General features: G+C 35.7%; 1 protein-coding gene across 1 annotated transcript in view; it reads left to right on the top strand.

The window, feature by feature from the left end:
• LOC115508108 (eukaryotic translation initiation factor 2 subunit 3) overlaps positions 1–20,328 on the top strand; it is a 28,398-nt gene extending 8,070 nt beyond the window's left edge. Inside the window, exons 6-12 of the mRNA XM_030306504.1 lie at positions 1,410–1,568; positions 2,741–2,875; positions 3,396–3,490; positions 3,811–3,955; positions 9,758–9,927; positions 12,293–12,465; positions 19,158–20,328. Of these exons, the coding sequence (XP_030162364.1) occupies positions 1,410–1,568; positions 2,741–2,875; positions 3,396–3,490; positions 3,811–3,955; positions 9,758–9,927; positions 12,293–12,465; positions 19,158–19,221 (941 nt within the window). The 3' untranslated portion in view covers positions 19,222–20,328. The remainder of the gene's footprint in view (positions 1–1,409; positions 1,569–2,740; positions 2,876–3,395; positions 3,491–3,810; positions 3,956–9,757; positions 9,928–12,292; positions 12,466–19,157) is intronic.

Genomic DNA, 20,328 nt, shown 5'->3' with positions numbered 1-20,328 from the left:
CCTGTCCTCAATGCCCAACTCTAAATTAGATGGTTGGACTCTCTGGCATGTCTACCGTCTAAGATTATGAGGTTTGGCACCCTATCCTGAGATTTAGTGTAGTTCACCCCTACCCTGAAATAGACATTCTAATCAGGAATGATAGCTCTTATCTTCAAGAAGCCCAGCACAAAGCAAGACCAATTTGGGCCAGGACAAATGCTTTTTTACATAGGGGTACACTTTTCAAGAAGTATGGTACAAGACATTTAATATTACAACTTGGGGAAAGAAATTATTAGGCTGTGTTAAAAATTAGGTACTTCTTTGTAATACATAGTTGGTTGTTTTTGCAGATCCTGTGTTCCTTTTGTTAACAAATAGTCATAATTGCTATCCATTGCTGTATAGCAAAGTACCTGAAAACCTGATAGCTTAGGAAAACATACATTTATTCAATATTTCTGTGACTCTCTGGGTAAAGATCTCAAATTTACAGTAATCTCTGTAGGAACTACTGTTACATTAAGACTTGTCAGGGGCTGGAGAGTCTGATTTTAAGTTCACTTACACCTCATTTTCTCTTCATGTGGGCCTCTCCATAAATTGTCCAGTTGTCCCCCTAAAATTTCACCTGTTTTGAAAGAAGCAAAGAGCTTCCAAGCAGGAAGCCAGAGTCTTTGTGATCTAACTTAAGAACTGGCATCCCATCACTGTTGCGATATTTTCTTTGTTATTGGAAGGATTCATTAGAGCCATGTGGTATTTAAAGGGAAGGATTTCATAGGGTGCAAATATCAGAGCATGGAGACTAATGGAATTGTGGTTGTCTTCTGTCCTCTTGGATAATTATATTTCATTGACTACACTAAGCAACTTGCCCTCTTGACTATTCTCAATATCTCAAGACTAGATAGAATCAGAGGGTGTTATGTTATGTCTGAATAATAGAATCAGAGGGATATATGTTATGTCTGAAAGACTCTGGAAGAAGCCAGATTTGTTTTTTGTTTTTTTGACATTTGTTTATTTTTGAGACAGAGTGCAAGCGGGGGAGGGACAAAGAGGAAGACACAGAATCCAAAGTAGGCCCTCTGCTGGAAGTTCAGGTCCTCACATGGGGCTCCAACTCATGTACTGTGAGATCATGACCTGAGCCAAAGTTGGAGGCTTAACCAACTGAGCCATGTGCCCCAGAAGCCAGATTTGTTCACTCCAAGCATTTTTGTCCTTAGGATAAGAGTTTAAATAGCTGGAGCTGGGAGAATCCAGGGAAATTAGTCATGAAGTTTAAATGGACTTACAGAGATACTTGGCAGTGGTAAAAGGAATTTGCTTTGAGTAGGAAATACAAAAGTCTCTTTTATTGGATGCTAATTCTTACTACTCATCTTGTGTATTTGTTTTTTAATTCTTCATCATCAATTTAGCTGGTAATGAATCTTGTCCTCAACCTCAGACCTCTGAACATCTGGCAGCCATAGAAATAATGAAACTGAAACATATTTTGATTCTGCAAAATAAAATTGATTTGGTAAAGGAGAGTCAGGCTAAAGAACAGTATGAACAGATACTTGCATTTGTACAAGGTAAGACTGTAATATTTAATAAGTGTATGAGTCATTTTCAGAGGTATTTAACCCAGAAGTCTTAGTATAATTATAAAAACAGTGAATTGAAGAGTTATAACCCTTATTTCTCTGCCTACAACTTTACACTTTTATTGCTTTTAGCCATCTGACAGAAGTAGTAAAATGTTGAATTTGATGAAATTTGTATATGAGCCAGAAAACAAGTTCTATTCTATAAATGTTACCAATTGATTTAGGGGCATTTTGTTTTGAGAGGTAAACACTTGTTTTTGTCAATGTCATAACTTTTTATCATGATAATAAAACATGAAACACGTCATGAATTTGTGTTTCATCTTTGCCTAGGGTGCCAGGCGAATCCTCTATTAATAAAATCTTAGCACATGTTCTGCTATCAACACCAGCACCAATCATATGTTTAAAAAAAACTCTTCCCAGTGATGGTAACATGAATGAAAGCATCTTTTTTTTTTTTTTTCCTGTTCTATTCTCTTTATTCTAACTCTGCTTCCTCTCATGGAGTATCTATTTCCAGAATTGGAACTGATGGTACTTTAATCTTTTTTTTTTTAATTTTTTTTTCACATTTCTTTACTTGAGAGAGAGAGAGAGAGAGAGAGAGAACAAGTGGCAGAGAGGCAGAGAGAGAAGGAGACACAGAATCCAAAGCAGGCTCCAGGCTCTGAGCTGTCAGCACTGAGTCCCATGTGGGGCTCAAACTGACAAACCGTGAGATCATGACCTGAGCCCAAGTCAGATGCTTAACCGACTGAGCCCCCCAGGTGCTGCCAGGGCTTTAATCTTTGTAGTGATCCTTTCACAAAAACCTATTTTTCTTATTTGGGGCAAGATAAGAATATACTTTGCACATACATATTTGGACAATATACTTTGGTTCCTTGTTGTTTTTTTCCTTGTCAGAGGACTGGCTATATTTGCCAGATTATGTATGTAATTCCCCTACGGAGCATAGTATTTGCTTTTAGAGGTGAAAACAAACAAAATATTATGTATCTTTCTAAACAGAATGATTACTTCTCATATGTTGTTGACCTTTTGTGTAGAGATGCTGGAATACCTATGTTAGTGATCTTAATTGCTTTGTCAAATGTGAATAACAGTTTCTATAGAACTTTGTCAAATTTTGATCTTTGTGGTTTCTCATATAGGTACAGTAGCAGAAGGAGCTCCTATTATTCCAATTTCTGCTCAACTGAAATATAATATTGAAGTTGTCTGTGAGTATATTGTAAAGAAAATTCCAGTACCTCTAAGAGACTTTACTTCAGAACCTCGACTTATTGGTAAGGAGTTAACTTTTTAGCCTTTAACTTTTGACTGTATCTTTTCACATTGTTGATCCACTGTGTTTCAAATACACTCACATTATAAGGTACTAGAACATTATGAGTGTTCTAGGGATTAGGACTTCAGTGTGAATTATTAAGTATGGAAAAGTGCGATAGACAAATATGTAGGTGGCTAATTATTAAGGGTGAGGGCAGGCATTTTTTTGTCCCAGAAAAGTCATCCTTTCACATAATTATACACATATACTATTATGTTCTCATCAAATAGTTACATTGTACTTCATAGATACAGCATAAAAACATGTCAATTACTGACCTAGTAGATTTCATTTTGCAGTATAAGAAACTGCATTAGGGATTGGGATGATAATATTTCCCTACAAAGTCACCTGTAAGATAGAGATGTCAAGGGGCTGCTCATGTATAAAAGCTAACTTGAGTTAGTATTTCTTCTAATTAAAATAACAGGATAAGCTTTATGGTTTCTTTCCTTTCTTCCCTATCCTCTTTACAGTTATTAGGTCTTTTGATGTCAACAAACCTGGCTGTGAGGTTGATGACCTTAAAGGTGGTGTGGCTGGTGGCAGTATTTTAAAGGGTGTATTAAAGGTAAACTGATTGCAACCCCTTGCTTCTTAAATGGAAAAATATATATATAGTTGAACAAAATCTGAAACTTAATTTTATAACAATGTACTGTTTTATTTACTGCTTTGTATTTTACATATGTCTGGTGTAATAAAAATAGATTTCTTATATGTAGTTGCCTAATAATAGAGTGGTTATTAACCTTATAACTTTTTTACATTGTTAAATTTTTTATCCTTTTTAAAGAAATGTTTGAAATTATTGTTGCAAGTAGATGCCTTTTCATATTAGCAATCTACCAATTTAAGGGTCTATTTTAAATTCTCTCTTCTATGTTTTAGGTGGGCCAAGAGATAGAAGTCAGACCTGGCATTGTTTCCAAAGATAGTGAAGGAAAACTCATGTGTAAACCAATCTTTTCCAAAATTGTATCACTTTTTGCAGAACACAATGATCTTCAGTATGCTGCTCCAGGGGGTCTTATTGGTAAAAATTTTCCTTTCATCCCTAGCTTTTATTACTGGTTAGTCATGTTACTTTTTGTGTGTAATGGGTTAAGACTATTTATCTCTAATTCAGTATTTTAATTCAGTATGGAAAAGTGAGATAGACAAATATGTAGGTGGCTAAGTTGTTGATTTTAGATTGTAATATATTTTATGTGTTTCTTAGAAAATATTTTTATGTAGTGGGCTCCCTGGGCTCCTCAGTCGTTAAGTGTCCAATTGGTGCAGATCATGATCATTGTCCTGAGATCAAGCCCTATGTCACCCTCTGCACTTACTGTGGAGACTGCATGGGATTCTTTCTCTCCCTCTCCATCTGACCCTCTGCTGTGTGTGCACACTCTTGCTCTCTTAAAAAAGAGAGTGAGAGAGACGAAGGGAGGGAGGGAGGCAGGGAGGGAGAAAGAATTAAAAGTGTATTTTTATATAGAAAGAATAATACATGGTGGTTGTTGTGGGGTAAGCTAAATACTAGCAAAGTTTAATGATTTAGCATTTAAAAAACTTCACTAAAGTAAATGCATTTTATTTACGCTTCAAACTCTTTTGTTATTTGTTTGCTTTTTATGTAAATTTTACAATTGGAAAGTTACCCACAAGTATCACCTGTATCATGAGATCATGTTTGTGCTGAGGTTGACAATGAAAGTTACTATTTTGAAGGAACTGCTAAATTAATACATGGGTATTCTAGTTCCTTACACACTGGTTACACATATCCAGGAAAAATCAAAATTTTAGGAGAGATTCTGTTGATAGTTTTCTTTTGTATTAAAGGAGAATTTATCTTTTGGTTTTATGTGTTTTAGCTATATATTTCATAGATCACTTTGAAAATGTCATCTAGGGGAGCCTGGGTGGCTCAGTTGGTTAAGCAGCCGACTTCACCTCAGGTCATGATCTCGCGGTCTGTGAGTTCGAGCCCCGCGTCTGGCTCTTTGCTGACAGCTTAGAGCCTGGAGCCTGTTTCAGATTCTGTGTCTCCCTCTTTCTGACCCTCCCCCGTTCAGGCTCTGTTTCTCTCTGTCTCAAAAATAAATAAACGTTAAAAAAATTAAAAAAAAAAAAGAAAGAAAATCTCATCTAACTTAATCATGGTACAAGTTTCTGATGAGAAATAGTCTAAATATTATTGAGGCTTCCTTGTGCATTTTCAGTTGCATCTTATTGCCTTGCAATAGTTTGTGATTTTTGGTCAGTATAAGTTTATTTTTAATTCCAGTATAGTTAACATACAGTGTTACAGTTCAGATATACAGTACAGTGATCAGTAATTTTATACAGGGGCACCTGGCTAGCTCATTTGGTAGAGCATGAGACCCTTGATCTCAGGGTTGTGAGTTCAAACTCCATGTTGGGTGTAGAGATTAGACAACAATAAAATCTTTTAAAATGTAATAACAATAATAATTCTATACATTACTGAGTCCTCACCATGAAAAGTGTACTCTTGACTCCATCACCTATTTAACCCATCCTCTACGTACCTCCTCTCTGGTAATCATCAGTTTCTTCTCTGTAGTTAAGAATCTGTTTTTTGCTCTTTTTTTTTATTTGTCCATTTGTTTTATTTCTTAAGTTCCCCATATGAGTGAAATCAGAGGCTGTTTGTCTGTCTCTAACTGACTTCACTTAACGAAGCCTCTAGATCCATCCATGCTGTTGAAAATGGCAAATTTTCATTCTTTTTTATGGTGTAGTGTACATATATGTATGGCGCATCTTTTGCATTTTATAGATGGACATAGGCTGCTTCATATTTTGGTTATTATAAATAATGGTGCAGTAGACATAGCAGCGCATATACCTTTTTGAACCAGTGTTCAAAATTCATATTCTTTAGCTAAATACCCAATAGTGGAATTAACGGACCATATAGTAGTTGTTAACTTTGTGAGGAAACTTCCTACTGTTTTCCAGAGTGGCTGAACCAGTTTGTAGTCCCACCAACAGTGTAAGAGGATTCCTTATTTTCCACATTCTCACCAATACCTGTTTTTTGTTTTGTTTTGATTTGTTTTGTTTTGTTTTAGCCATTCTGACAAGTGAAAACTCATTGTGGTTTTCATTTGCATTTCCCTGATAATGGGTGATGTTAAGCATCTTTTCATGTGTTTGTCGGCCATCTGTAAGTCTTCTTTGAAAAAAATATCTGTTCATGTTTTCAGCCCATTTTTTAACTGGGATATTTGTTTATGGGGATGATGAGCTGTATAAGGTCTATATCAGTTCTTTATATATTTTATTTTTTTTTAATTTTTTTTTTTAACGTTTATTTATCTTTGAGACACAGACAGACAGAGCATGAATGGGGGAGGGTCAGAGAGAGAGAGAGAGACACAGAATCCGAAACAGGCTCCAGGCTCTGAGCAGTCAGCACAGAGCCCGACGCGGGGCTCGAACCCACGGACCGCGAGATCACGACCTGAGCTGAAGTCAGACGCTTAACCTACTGAGCCACCCAGGCGCCCCAGTTCTTTATATATTTTAGATACTAATCTCTTACTGAATATATTATTTGTAAAATATCTTCTCCCATTCTGTAGGTTGCTTCTTAGTTTTATTAATCATTTCCTTTGTTATTTCAACTTTTTTTTCCTTCAGTATTCTTTTTGTTTCTCTTCTCTGCCTCTGGGACTTTGTGCATTTGTCGGCACGCTTGATTTTGGTCATGCTGAGACTGTTCATTTTTATTTTTTATTTTTGCTCAGAATGAATAATCTCAATTGACCTATCTTCAAGTTTGCCCATTCTTTTTCCTGTTTCATAATGCTGTTGAGCCGCTTTGATGATGGCTCCTTTCAACTATTAGTGCTTTCCAACTCCAGAATGTCACTTGGTTTCTTCATATTGTGTATGTCATCTATTTGAGACATCTTTTTCATACTTTTCTTTCAATTCTTTAGACATAATTTTCTTTAGTCTTTACATATATTTAAAATATGCCGACTTAGTCTTTGTTTAGTAAGCCTAAGATCTCTAGGTCTTCATGAACAGTTGTTTTAAAATTGCTTTTGTTCCTATGTAGGGGCCATACTTCTTGCCTTGCCAGTCTGTCTCATGGCTTTTTTTTTTTTTTTTTTTTACTTTTTAAAATAGTTTTTTATTTATTTTTGATAGAGAAAGAGCGCAGGGGTGGGGGCAGAGAGGGCGGGAGAGAGAATCCCAAGCAGGCTGTGTGCTGTCTGTGCAGAAGAGCATTTTGGGAATTGACTTACAAATGGTAATGGGAAGATCATGACTTGAGCTGAAGTTGGACAGTCAACCTACTATGCCACCAGGTGCTCAGTATGTCTCATCACTTTCTATTGAGCAACATTTTAAATGATATAATGTGTCACCTCTAGAGAGTAGATTCTCTCCTCTCCTAAGGGTTTCTTCTGCTGCTGTTATTATTGAAAACAAAGTCATTTGTTAATTTACTGACTTTCTGAGGTAAGTCTATAATGTCTGCTTTTCTTTGCATGTGCACTCTTTGAAGTGTGGCTTGGTTGGCTTACTCAGCTAGTAATTGTACAGAAAGAAATTTCCTTAATACCTAGAACCAATAAGTCTCAATCTTTGCTAAAAGTTCTATTGATGCATGCTTTGAGCTCTGAGCTAGGCAATTAACAACTCTGTCTCATCCTTCATTTTCATTATAAGACCAACTAGATGAGAGAGTTTAAAGCATTATCAGATCTTTCCTCTTCATATCTTCTGTTCATTTTTTTTTAATTGGAGTATATGTTTTTGGTGGTGTTGTGTTATATAAGTTATTTGTATATTTTAGATACTAATCTCTTGGTGAATGTATTATTTGCAAAATATCTTCTCCCATTCCGTAGGGATGCACAGCCCTACACACACATGTTATTCACTGGATTTGTAGGAATATGTCAAACTTTTCAAATCTCCCATGGACACAAAAGCTTTTCCTTCTTTTTTTTTTTTTTTTCCTGAATTTATTTATTTTGAGAGACAGCATGTGCATTTGAGTGGGGAGGGGCAGAGAGAGAGAATCCCAAGCAGGTTCCAATGTCTCAAGCAGACTATGTGGAATGAGATCATGACCTGAGCCCCAAAACCAAGAGTCAGACACTTAACTGATTGAGCCACCCAGGTACCCTAACCTGTTCTTTAAAAAAAAACAACCAACCAGACAACTTTTTGGTTAATGTGTTGTTTGCCACCAACTGTTATCCTTCAGTTACATAAGGAAAAAAAATTTTTATATTAGGCATCCAGATAATCTTGAAAAGTGGAATCTTCCAGGAAAACATCAAACTAACCAAATGATAGTCCTCTGGGAGTCAGGCTTACCTTTCTAGTTTGTTTAACAAAAATATAGCTTTTATTGTAGCAGAAACTTAAATTTTATAAATACAGTGTAAATCTTTTCATGTTTTATTGGAAATGCTGTTCACACTTTAACATACTTTAACTTGGTAAATATTGTAGAGAGAAGGAAAAACTAACTAGATTCAAGACATGTGAAAGAAAACTGTCTATAACCCCGTGTCTAAACTTAGAAATGAGGTCTTAAATTGGTTAGTAAATTAAGATTTAATTTGATCTCAACTCTTTTACAACGTGTCTAGAAACTAGAAGCTAGGAAATGTTTCAGCGAATTTGGGAGAAAGTTGTGTGATGTTGAAAATTATTACTTTACTATTTAAGTTTTTAAAAGGAATTGCATGAATTGAAGGGAGAAAGAAAGCTACTATCCTTGCTACTTTCCAGGACAAATGCAGGTTGGTTAACAACAGTCACAGAGATGATGAGTTATGGTTGGCCTAGGACAAGTTAAAATGTCATTTAGTTTTTACTGTTCTTACTGATATTCAGATGTTCTTTTCTTTTTTTAATATTATTTTTTGTTTTAAATATGTTTTACTTATATCTGAGAGATCAAACTACTAGCAGGGGAGGGACAGAGAAAGAGGGAGACACAGAATCTGAAGCAGGCTCCAGGCTCTGAGCTGTCAGCGCAGAGCATGTTGTAAGGCTCAAACAAACGGACCCTGAGATCATGACCTTAGCCAAGATCAAACGCTTAATTGACTGGGCTACCCAGGTGCTCCTGAAATTCAACGTGATTTCTTCAGGAAATACTCCACAAAATGCGTCAAGCCTTTGGTTATATTCCCCAACTTTAGAAGTGATTCTGACTTTTTTGTCAATTCTTCATTGTGTGTATGGAAAAGAACCTGGAAGGCCTTTACCACATCATTTTACTGACACTTTTTACTTGTTATACTTTATTATATGTGTATAATAATAAAAGCTCACTGTATATGACTGGATATTTTTTTTTTGATGAACAAGGAAATTCTGGGAATGTTTTTGTGTAACTTTTTATTGTACCTATTATATACAAACATACAAGAATGGTGTAATGACAATCCTGTATACCTGCCAACCAACATCAACAATTGCCCGTTTTATTTCTGCAAATCAGTCATAATAAACTTTGTAATTTATCAATTTTAAGATTGACTATCTTATTAAATGAAATTTGTTTTCTGTTAAGCAGTTATTCCTTTAGAATTTAAATCAATCTTTTTATTCTTAAATTTTCATCAAGGCCAATGTTCTTGTGTTTTTAGACAAATCAGGGATTTGCTTGAAGGGGAATTGTACTACCAGATTTTGATTATGTAGCTATAATATGGTATGAATATACTATAATTTAATTAAATTGTATAGAACACATGTACTGCTTTGACTAACTTTTAAGTTTCTAAACATTTTAAGAAATAGAAAGTTGGAATGTGTGATATACATATCTTATTCACATTAGGAGTTGGAACAAAAATTGACCCCACTTTGTGCCGGGCTGACAGAATGGTAGGACAGGTGCTTGGTGCAGTTGGAGCTTTACCGGAGATCTTCACAGAATTGGAAATCTCCTATTTCCTACTAAGACGACTTCTAGGTGTACGCACAGAAGGAGACAAAAAAGCAGCAAAGGTATATCCTTTTTGTATTTCAGAAACACAACAGGATGTTTCAACCACTTCCATTTTCCTCTTTTTTATTTTTTGGAAGAACTTTTTTTTCTTATACAACTTTTCTTTAATATTTATTTATTTTTGGGAGAGAGAGAGACAGAGTCAGAGCGGGAGCAGGGGAAGGGGCAGAGAGAGAGGAAGGCACAGAATCCAAAGCAGGCTCTGGGCTCCGAGCTGTCAACACAGAGCATCATGTAGGGCCCCAGTCTGTGAACCATGAGATCATGACCTGAGCCTAAGTTGGACACTCAACCGACTGAGACACCCAAGTGCCCCACTTTTTTAAGTTTTATTTGTTTTAAGAGCAAGAGAGATAGAACTAGCAAGGGTGGGGCAGAGAGAGGGGAAGAAAGAGACTCCCAAGCAGGCTCCACACCAGCCACACAACCCTTTGTGGGGCTTGAAACCACAAACTGTGAGGTTATGACCTAAGCCAAAACCAAGAGGTGTACATGTAACTGGCTGAGCCACTCAGGCACCCCAATTTCCCTCTTTTATATTAAAATGGAATTAGTGGTGCCTGGGTAGCTTAGTTTATTAAATGTCTGATTCTTGATTTCAGCTCAGGACATTGAGTGCCGTGTCAGATTCAGCGCAGAGCCTCCTGGGATTCGCTCTCCCTCTCTCCCTGCCCCTCTTGCCCGTGCTCTTTCTCTTAAAATAAGTAAATAAAATTAAATTAAAAAACAAAATATATTTTTTTTTAATTTTTTTTTCAACATTTATTTATTTTTGGGACAGAGAGAGACAGAGCATGAACGGGGGAGGGGCAGAGAGAGAGGGAGACACAGAATCGGAAGCAAGCTCCAGGCTCTGAGCCATCAGCCCAGAGCCCGACGCGGGGCTCGAACTCACGGACCGCGAGATCGTGACCTGGCTGAAGTCGGACGCTTAGCCGACTGCGCCACCCAGGCGCCCCACAAAATATATTTTTTAAAAGTATAAGATAGAATTACAAAAAGTTGACTAATTCGAAATTTTCTATATAGCAACCAGTCATAAGTCAAGTTACAGGTTTTTTTTTTTTAAGTGTGTTTGTGTCACAAATTTTAAAGACTGACTTCCTGGTATACATGTGACTTTAAAAAATTTTTTTTTGGTGAGATTTGGGTGACAGTGATAAAGTATAAATGTATAATCTTTTTGTAGATAGAGCACTTTGGTGATAGTTATCAGTAGCAAAAGAGCAATATAGAAGTTCTACATTAACTTTTACTGGATTTTTTTTTTTTCAACGTTTATTTATTTTTGGGACAGAGAGAGACAGAGCATGAACGGGGGAGGGGCAGAGAGAGAGGGAGACACAGAATCGGAAGCAGGCTCCAGGCTCTGAGCCATCAGCCCAGAGCCTGACGTGGGGCTCGAACTCACGGACCGCGAGATCGTGACCTGACTGAAGTCGGACGCTTAACCGACTGCGCCACCCAGGCGCCCCTGGATTTTTTTATAGTAGCAGAAATATTTTCTGTACCCCATTATGACTGTTACATTTTAAATTACATTTTAAATTCCAGTTTTACTTTAGATCTTACTAGTGGTTGACCAGATGCTTAAAATTTTACCTTATGTATATGCAATGTTAAATTGGATACAGTATTTCCATTATAGTAGTCAAAATTCTGTATAAACATAGTCATAAAGTGCTTTTCATATTAGAACAATTATGATCATTAAAAAAATAAAGATTGTTTCCAGCATGAGTCATGTGTTTATAAAATTTATGTTTGTCATTTTGGGGAGAGTTTCTCTAATAATGATACTTTTTTTTTTGTTTGTTTGACTTTAATGAAATAATGAAGACCTTAAAAACAATTATCTGAACTTGAACATTAGGCTGTAAGTATGGACAAGAGCAGTAAGCAGTATAGAGGCTAGTAATTATTAATTACTAGAAATATAACACAAGTTATGTAGTAGGTGTTACCCAATTTTACAGGAGTCAGATAGTTACAATATGTAGTTTAGTTTGCATTTTAATGGAGTTAGACCTCCCAAGCCCACCTATTATATTATTCTTGTCTTGCTGCCTCTTTCAAGAAATTGTGTATACCGTCTCTAACACAAGTCTCTTCATAATTTTAAGAGTTTCATCTATGTTATATTTAGTAGCTTATTTTAATGGTAGACCATATGTATGTTCATTTAGTGCTAAATAAATCTTTTGTTTTGATACTTGTAGGATATATAGACTTCAAATCTCATTAAATGTAATTTGTGCAGAATTTTTTTTATAGTTTATTTTTTTCCAACAGTATGTGCTAAATTTTCACTTTGAGAAAACATTTTACTAATATAATGGTTTGTTTTTTTTCTTATTTCCCTAGGTGCAAAAGCTCTCTAAGAATGAAGTGCTTATGGTGAACATAGGGTCCCTGTCAACAGGAGGAAGAGTTAGTGCAGTCAAGGCTGATTTGGGTAAAATAGTTCTCACTAATCCTGTGTGCACAGAAGTAGGGGAAAAAATTGCCCTTAGCCGAAGAGTTGAGAAACATTGGCGGTAAGTGTGTCAGCTTTGCCACTGTTTTAATCAAGAAAAACAGGAAGAGCCCCTAGCTGACTCAGTCTCAGAAAAGCATGTGACTCTTAATCTCAGGTTCGTGGGTTCAAGTCCCACATTGAGTGTAGAGGTTACAAAAGAAAGAAAGAAGTAAACTTAAAAACAGCCTATTTTCTTGTGGTTTATTCATTCTTGACACTGTACATATACAATTATGCACACTTCTCCTTTTTTAAAACATTTAGAAAAAATTTAATTGCAGTATAGTTAATATGCAGTGTAATAGTTAGTTTCAAGTATACAGCATGGTGATTCAACACTTCCATACATATCTGGTCCTCATAAGTGCCCTACTTAATCTCCATCCCTACGCATTCACTCTTCTCCCCATCCACCTCCGATCTGGTAACCATCTGTTTGGTCTCTAGAGTTAAGAGTCTGTTTCTTGATTTGCCTCTCATTTGTTTTGTTTCTTAAATACCACATATGAGTGAAATCACATGGTATTTGTCTTTGACTGACTTATTTCACTTAGCATTATACTCACTAGCTCCTTTCATATCCTTGCAGATGGCAAGATTTCATTCCTTTTGATGGCTGAATAATATTTTATTATGTATATATATGTGCCACTTTTGTTTGTTTGTTTGTTTGTTTGTTTGTTTGTTTGTTTGTTTGTTTGTTTAAAGAGAGAGTAGGAGCGGAGAGGGAGAAAGATACAAAAAAGAATCCTAAACAGGCTCCACACTCAACATGGAGCCTGGTGCGGGGCTGCATCCCATGACCCAGTGACCATGAACTGAGCTGAAATTAAGGGTCAGACGTTCAACCAACTGAGCAACTCGTGCACTTCTATACCATTTCTTCTTTAACCATTAATAAGTCAGTGGACATTTTCTCTGATTCCATAATTTGGCTATTGTAAATAATGTTGCTATAAACATAGGGGTGCATGTGTCACTTTGAATTAGTACTTTTGCATTCTTTTGGTAAATTTCTAATAGTGCAGTTGCTGGATCATAGGGTAGTTCTGTTCTTAGTTTTTTTTTTGTTTGTTTGTTTTTTGTTTTTTTTGGTTCTTAGTTTTTTGAGGAACCTCCACACTGTTTTCCAGAGTGGCTGTACCAGTTTGCATTCCCACCAACAGTGCAAGAGGATTCCTTTTTCTCCACATCCTCATCAACACTTGTTTCTTCCTTTTCCTTGAATTCAGTGGTTTTCATGGCTTTAATTGTCAGCTATGTATTTATATAACTGAAATCTGTATTTCCAATCCTAATTTGTAAACCTGTAGTTCAGTTTTTTACTTCATATACTGCAACTGGCTGACTTTCCTTTATCTCAGACACATGTACAAAATCAAACAATTCAGAATCTTTTGACTTTTTATCTGTGTACTGTATTCACACACACACCCACAACTTAGTTTTGTGTTTTGTCTTTTAAACCTCTGATTATGGGGCGCCTGGGTGGCGCAGTCGGTTGAGCGTCCGACTTCAGCCAGGTCACGATCTCGCGGTCCGGGAGTTCGAGCCCCGTGTCGGGCTCTGGGCTGATGGCTCAGAGCCTGGAGCCTGTTTCCGATTCTGTGTCTCCCTCTCTCTCTGCCCCTCCCCCGTTCATGCTCTGTCTCTCTCTGTCCCAAAAATAAATAAACGTTGAAAAAAAAATAAAAATAAAAAAAAATAAACCTCTGATTAGTTTGCATAGTCTGTACCTCTTACTATTTCAGTATGTATAAGAGTAATGTTAGTGTATTTAACCACTTCTAGAATTTTAACATTGACAAAAATACTAAAATCTGCATTTCAGATAGTAATTTTATCTTTGTCTCAATATTGTTGTTTATTTTCCTCACTTCAACCCTAGGATCACACATTTCACTTCCCTTTTGTTTCTACAAATCTTTTTTATAGGGAGCTTTCTTAGCCTTTCTTTATCTTAAAATGAATTGACATTTAAACAATACAACCCACTTAATTTCTCATGTTAAAATTGAAGTTATGTGTTCAAGGCCAGACAGTGGTATGTCCTTATTAGGAATCACATGCTGAGAGCATACAAAATCTGAATACATCTACTTCATGAGGCTAATTTTGTTCATCCTAATAAGTTGTCTGTAACAAACCTCTTTTTACACTTGCAACTCATAAACTATCTATAGGGAGAACATTGGACTCTGCAAATAGCATATTCCTCCCAAACACTTTCTGTTGGTTATTCCTTATTATTATTTTTTTAATTAAGTAATCTCCGTGCCTAAAATGGGCCTTAATTTATAATCCCAAAATCAAGAAATCACATGCTCTACTGACTGACCCAACCAATATTGACCTTGTCTCTAGAAATAACCAAATCATGTTTTCTTTAACTCTCTCACTTCTTTACATTTATCACTCCGAATTCCCTATTTCTTATTTATTTATATATGTCTGTCTATTTGTGTGACTCAAAGGTGACTCAGAAATATTTACTCAGTGAATTATGATCCATTACTGTTTGTTTTTATGTTGATGCTCATCACCCACAATAGCCAATAGAAGTCTCTTCAGTTTATTCTTAGGTTTGTTTGAAATGACCCCAGAGCACGTTCTTACTGTGATATAAATTGTGTGACCTCAGCTTTTTCTCTACCTTTGCCTAGACTCAACCATTTATGTCTTTGTGTTCAGAAACAAAGATTTACATGTGCTCATTGTTCCCAGTCTTCTAAGTCTATACATTTGTGACACCTGGTTGTCCTTTTTGCTTCTCCTCAGATTATTTACTGAATCTATCCCTTCCATCCTGAATGTAGCCCATTTTACACTGAAGCTGTTGAAAGCTTCCTGGCTTGTGCTTTCTTTTTTCTGTGACTTTATTTTTTTTTAGTTTTTTTAAATGTTTTATTTTTTTTTGAGAGAGAGAGGCGGGGGCAGGAAGGGGGGGAGAATATGAGTGGGGGAGGGGAATAGAGAGAGAGGGAGACACAGAATCCAAAGAAGGCTCCAGGCTCTGAGCTGTCACCACAGAGCCTGAGGCGGAACTCGAACCCACGAACCTTGAGATAATGACCTAAGCTGAAGTCGATGCTTAACCGAGCCACCAGGTGCCCCTGTTTTCTGGGACTTTAATGCTTGGCCAAATATAATCTCCAAACATTTCATCATACTATTCTCAAAAATTTCTAGTAATTCCTCACATTTCTTAATACTAAAGGCTTTTGTACAAGCTTGCTTCAATCTGTATGATTTTTTCTTTGCTTCTTCCATGTAAACCCTCATAACCATACTTATACTTTTTCTCAATGCACTCATAATTATGAGTTGCCTTTGGTTCTCTGTTCTTTTCTCACTATCTTTGTCATAGATTCATCTTTGATGCCCCGTACCCCATGCTGATTTTACCATTTATCATCTATAAAATGATAATTTTATAGCTTACTACTATATTTCTAGTAAGCTAAAATTTCTAGCTTACTACTAATATTAAGAAGTGTTTTATTACCTTGTAAGTAATTAATCCTGTTTGTGATGATTTATGCTCATTTAATTTTAGCATTTCCTCTATTAGGAGTATTATTTCCATGGTATTTAAATAAGTATAAATAATACAAATTGTTAGAGACCTTCATATGGAGCACCTCAGTTAGTAGAATGATACATTTCCTGAATTCCAGCAAGTTTTTATAAAAACAAGAATCTTTTTAGTCTGTCCACTACATTATTATAAGAGAACTCTATCCAAATGAAATTTATTTCCTAAAAGAAATAAGTAAACATCTGAATTGTCCCCTTAACATTCCTTTTAACTACTAAAGTACACATAATACTAACCATCTTAACTAAATTTTTTTAAAGTTTTTATTTTTAAGTAACCACTTCACCTAATGTGGGCTTGAGCCCACAACTCCAAAATTGAGAAATGACATGCTCCACTGACTGAGCCAGTCAGGTTCCCCTATCTTAACCAAATTTTAAATGTACTGCTTTTGGTATTTAGTACATTCACAATGTTATGCAGCCATCACTATCACCCACACTGAGAACCCTTCATTTGCAAAACTGAATCTGTGTATCCATGAAACAATGACTCTAGTCCCTCATCCAGTGCTGAAAACCCTGGGTAATTTGTCATAGAGTCATATCCAGAGTTCATGCATTGGTGTACTTATATCAAAATTTCCTTCGTGTTTAAGTTATATAACATTTTGTTTATCCACTTAACCATGAATGAACACTTGTATTGCTTCCACTTTTTGGCTGTTGTGCTTGATGTTATGAACATGGGGCACAAATATCTATATTTGTGTCCCTACTCTTAACTCTTTTTTGGGTATATGCCCCAAAGTGGGTTGCTGGATCATAGCATGATTCTGTTTTCAGTTTATGAAGCACCCCACACATACCATTTATCATAGCAGCTCTACAGAATTATAGTATGTTTTGTTTTTCATTTCTTTCAAGGTATTTCCTGATTTCTCTTGTGTTATCTTCCTTGCTCCATTGGTTGTTAAAATATTTATTGTTTGATTTCCGTATATTTGTAGATTTTCCTATTTTCCTTCTACTACTAATTACTAGTTTAATTCCATTGCATTTAGAAATGGAATTTTAGATAATAAGATGAAACTTATTTTTCAGACTTTTAAATGCAGTAAGTTCTGGTAACCTAACATATGGTCTGAACTAGAGAATGTTCTGTTGGAACTTGGCAAAAAGGATATACTGCTGGTGATGCTTGTATGTTCTTTTTTAAAGATATAGGGAAACATAAAAATGATCCATTCAAAAGAGCAAAATCTCTAGAAACCATCCCAAAGAAGCACAAGCTATGGACTTGAGAAACACTTTTAAAAAACTGTCTTAAATAAGTAAGTACAGAGTACTAAATGAGAGCACAACAATCTGAAGGAAAAACAGGGAAAATGATAATATAAACAAAATGGGAGTTACAAAGAGACTCTTTTAAAAACTAAACTGGAGCTGAAAAGTACAAGGACAGTTTAAAACCTCCTGAGGAAAAAAGCAGATGGGAGCAAAATCCTTTTTCTCATTTCCCTGTTCTTTATGTGCTTTGTGATCTTTATTAGTTTTTTTTTTTTTTTTAATTGGACATTTGAACAAAAAGCTACCTCTCCCCGATTGACTTCATGTAGGAAAAGACCTTCTCTAATCAACCCATTATCAAGGTTTAATGTTCTTTTGAGTCATCTTTCCTACAGCTGTGTGTGTTCTTTCACTCAATTCTCCAATATACACAGCCACTTTAAATGTCTTAAGTTTTCTGAATCTCATCTTTTAATTTTTTGAGCTTAATTTACTATATCCTCTTAGTCTCTTTCTTCCAGGCATTCTGTAGTCCTCTGAGGTTTTCACTCATTGTGGTCCCAAGCCATGGCTTTAAGGAATCTCTATCCTGACATGCGGCTGTGCCACAATTGTCTTAGCACTCTGAGACAGGATAAAGACTAATGCCTTGAGCAGCCAACAGACAAGTAGAACTTTGAAAATAAGGTCTGCTCTTCTCCTTCGAGCCCAGAACATTTGATTGGCTTCTTCTCATGTCTGCCACAGTGGATAAGAACATTGGCATCAGATTTTCTTCATTTTGAGTTTCCTCTTCTTTGTTGGTATTTGCTTAGTTGCTGTAGATCCACAGTAGATTATTACCTTGGTGTTTCTGTGGGAATATAAAAGCCACCTCAAGTCCTCCATATTGACAAGTTTTCTCCTTCACATACGTTCTTTAGAATTGTAGTTTTTATTTATATTTTGGGTGGGTTTTGTTCTAAAAGCTATAGTTGAGATACCAATTCAAGCTAGTTATTGACTAGACCAGACTTTGGTTACTAATGTCTTGTGGCATCTGGCTGGCTCAGTTGGTCGGGCATGGGACTCTTGATCTCAGGATTATGAGTTGAAGCCCACACAGCTTTTAGAGATTACCTTGTGCGGGGGGGGGGGGGGGGGGGGGGGGAAGTAATCTATTTATAGACTATATGTTCTAGTTCTTTACTTATTTGATTTCCCTTTACCTATTTCCTTTCACTTATTTACCTTTAAGACACTAATGTGTTGACGTATTGGGAAAATGACATTTTCTCAAGTAGAAAGGGACTGACAGTTCTTTTTTAATTAGGTTGATACGTTTTATCTAGTGGCACCGTTCCTTTTCAGGGATGTTAAGTGCTCTTACTTGTGGATTCTTAATGGGCAGGTATAATTTTTTAGAGAAAGGTAGGCATATGTATAGTAGCAACTTCTTGTTCCCTTTTCTTTGGTCATTCATGCTAGCCAAACCCATGTAGAAGTCTCTAGGAATTTAAGGAGATAATATAGCATTTTCTTTGTAGAGGAACACATTATGGAAACAGGTTTGAATTTAGAGGATAGTGAAAATCAGTTATTTTTGTGATGATGCTGATGAGATGAATTTAAAATTTGTGATTTCTTGGAGCACCTGAGTGGCTCAGTTGGTTGAATGTCTGGCTTCAGTTCAAGTCACAATCTCATGGTTTGTGGTTTCAAGCACTGCATGGGGCTCTTTGCTGACAGCTCAGAACCTGGAGCCTGGTTTGGATTCTGTCTTCTTCTCTCTACCCCTCCTTTGCTCAAGCTTTCTCTCTCTCTCTCTCTCTCTCTCTGTCTGTCTCAAGTAGGTAAACATTAAAATAAATAAAATTCATGATTTATTTTCTTTTCATTTTGCAGTTTAATTGGTTGGGGTCAAATAAGAAGAGGAGTAACCATTAAGCCAACAGTTGAAGATGACTGAACAATACTGGTTAAATAATACACATGGATAGAGTTGTAATTTCTCTTAACAACCTGGGGAGATAATTTCAAAGTGATGTTGGTGAATATATTCCAAAATTCATTACTTTATTAGAAGCTGTAAGTTTATTCTCATCTTCTTGTGATGAAGATTTAACTTCTAAATAATAGAGTCTACAATAGATGTCAAAATTGTTATACTGCTGGATTTAATACATTTTAGCAGAAACTGAGTGTTGCTAAAGAGTGTCAGATTTATAGATCAATTCATGTTTGAAATGAAACAGCTACTAAACCCAAACTTTGCTAAGGAATACATATCACTGAACCTGTTTAAAATAAAGTTTTTTCTTCTCATTTTCTATGATATGTTTTTGCGTATTTCCAGACTTGAAGGGATTTTGTAGCTGTCAAAACCTGAAGATTCAAAGTCTCCATGAAAATAAGTTCCCTTTTGCCCCATATTTTATGCAGCCTTATCTTTAAAATTTAGAATGAAAATTATTAGGCTTAAATTAAATTGTCTTTTAGAGTATGAGTGCTCATTTACAGAAAAACCTTTTCTTCCTCTTATTCTGTTCCTAGATTGGAACACAGGAAGATCAAATCAGTGGTATTTAACTTCTCTTGGACTATTCCCAAAACTCAAAACATTCCCAAAACTCAAAACAGTGTTTCCCTATTTGCAAATATAATTTTACCAAATAACCCTGGATAAAGAAAAAGGTCCATTTGCCATTATTTTTGCTTTTTTTCTTAACCTTTCACTTGATACAATTAAAACATAGATTATAATAGTAGTTTTTTCTTGCCTATCAGATAGCAAGTATTTTTTTCTTATTCCTTAAAATACTTAAAGTTTAATGTTGCCAAAATTGGCATATGATGTTAATCCATATTGAAATAAATCAGAGGTTATAGAAGATGCTGATGTTATATGCACTTTGCCAAGTTTTTATTAGCTCCTGTATATTGAATAGTTATGAATTCACTCTTTAACTAGCCAATATATAGTAACAGTGCTTAAAAACTGATAACTGGTAATATATAGAGGCTCAAATCTTTTGTACTATTGGTTATACAAAATAAAAATTAAAAAGCATTAACA

This window comes from Lynx canadensis, chromosome Y (assembly GCF_007474595.2).
Source record: "Lynx canadensis isolate LIC74 chromosome Y, mLynCan4.pri.v2, whole genome shotgun sequence".
Lineage (NCBI taxonomy): Eukaryota > Metazoa > Chordata > Mammalia > Carnivora > Felidae > Lynx > Lynx canadensis.
The sequence above is the reverse complement of the archived record's forward strand: the minus strand, read 5'-3'. Positions and strand labels throughout refer to the sequence as shown.